A 1,434-nucleotide genomic window follows, 5' to 3' on the forward strand; every position below is an offset into this window, starting at 1 on the left:
ATGATGTCAGTGCTGCTCCTCTCGCTCCTCACACACTCCTCCTCCGAGCCGCCTCCCTTCACCGTCGCCGCCTACTTGCCCGAGTGGCGATTCGACAGCGCCAACTATGAGCGCATCTGCAGGACCGTCAACATGCTAATCTTCTTCTCGATAGAGGTGCATGGAAATGGGACGCTCGCCGCTCTGGACCGGCTGCCGCGCCTGTCGCTGGTGCGCGAGGCGCGGCCGCACTGCAAACGAATGCTCCTCTGCGTCGGAGGAAATGGCCGCTCCGGCGGCTTCTCGGCCGCCGTCTCGAGCCGCAAGTCGCGAAGGCGATTCATCTCTGCGCTGCTGCGGCTGTGCGAAAAGGCGGGCTTCGACGGCGTCGACTACAACTGGGAGTACCCTGGCTTCGCCTTTGGCTCCGGCTACAAGTCCGAGGACGATGTCGCCCGCGACTACCACGGCCTCCAGTACCTGCTGATTGAGACTCGGGAGGCACACCACTGCGCAGAGACAGACACGTGCACGTGGCCCCAGGAAGGGACGCCGCCGGGCCCGCACCGCACGCTCACGGGCAGTCGAGGACGGTCCACGCACGGGGTGGCACGGGACGGCGACACGGGACGGCGACACACGCAATCCGCAGCCGCCGAGTCGAGCCCGCTCGCTCCGTCAGGCGTTTGCTGCCTCTGGCCGAGTCGTGACGCTGGCCACCGCCGCATGAGACATGGAGGTGTCGGTGCTGCTTCTCTTTACCGCTGGTGGTGGTGTGAACAGGCGTACTACCCGGACAGGAAGCAGGAGACGATGCTCGGCCTCATGCCGGGCCACCCTGATCCTTCTCGGAGCCTTCTCGGAACCTTCCTGCAGGAGAGGATGCTCGGCGTCATGTCGGAGCACGTCGACGCGATGCACGCGATGGCGCACCGGCCCCGACACACCCGCGACACGCCCAGGCACTGCTCTCTTCCTGGCACTGCTCGCACCGCGCAGAACCTCGGGCGGCTGCGGGCGTGCCGCCACCGCCCCTCTCCGCCCGTCCCGCAGGCGTACGACCAGTCCGGCAGGCACAGCACGTACGAATTCGCGGAGAAGGTTGCGGCGCAGGCGGTCGAGCTGCTGCCTCCCTCCAAGGCGCGGCGTCCTTGGGGAGGCGACTCGGAAGCGTCTCGGAGGGTCAACCCCGCACCCTCCGCACCCGCAGGTGACGCTCGGGCTTCCCTTCTACTAACCCTAACCCTAACCCTAACCCTAACCCTAACCCTAACCCTAACCCGCAGGTGACGCTCGGGCTTCCCTTCTACGGCCGCCACTTGCAGACCGGCGAGAGATAGAGCCGAGAGGAGCCGAGAGGGGCCGAGCGGAGCCGAGCGGAGCCGAGCGGAGCCGAGAGGAGCCGAGGTTCCCTTCGACCGGCACGTGCAGACCGGCGGAGGGGCGGTGGACCTT

The 1,434-nt window shown here is 67.2% G+C and overlaps 1 protein-coding gene across 1 annotated transcript in view; it reads left to right on the forward strand.

Moving 5' to 3' along the window:
* Positions 1–1,434, forward strand: part of EMIHUDRAFT_239848 (hypothetical protein) — a gene marked incomplete at both ends in the record, with an annotated part of 2,775 nt that continues 1,341 nt past the window's right edge. Inside the window, 4 exons of the mRNA XM_005775677.1 lie at positions 1–585; positions 662–682; positions 763–885; positions 1,033–1,189. Of these exons, the coding sequence (XP_005775734.1) occupies positions 1–585; positions 662–682; positions 763–885; positions 1,033–1,189 (886 nt within the window). The remainder of the gene's footprint in view (positions 586–661; positions 683–762; positions 886–1,032; positions 1,190–1,434) is intronic.

This window comes from Emiliania huxleyi, assembly GCF_000372725.1.
Source record: "Emiliania huxleyi CCMP1516 unplaced genomic scaffold EMIHUscaffold_297, whole genome shotgun sequence".
NCBI classification, from domain to species: Eukaryota; Haptophyta; order Isochrysidales; family Noelaerhabdaceae; genus Emiliania; species Emiliania huxleyi.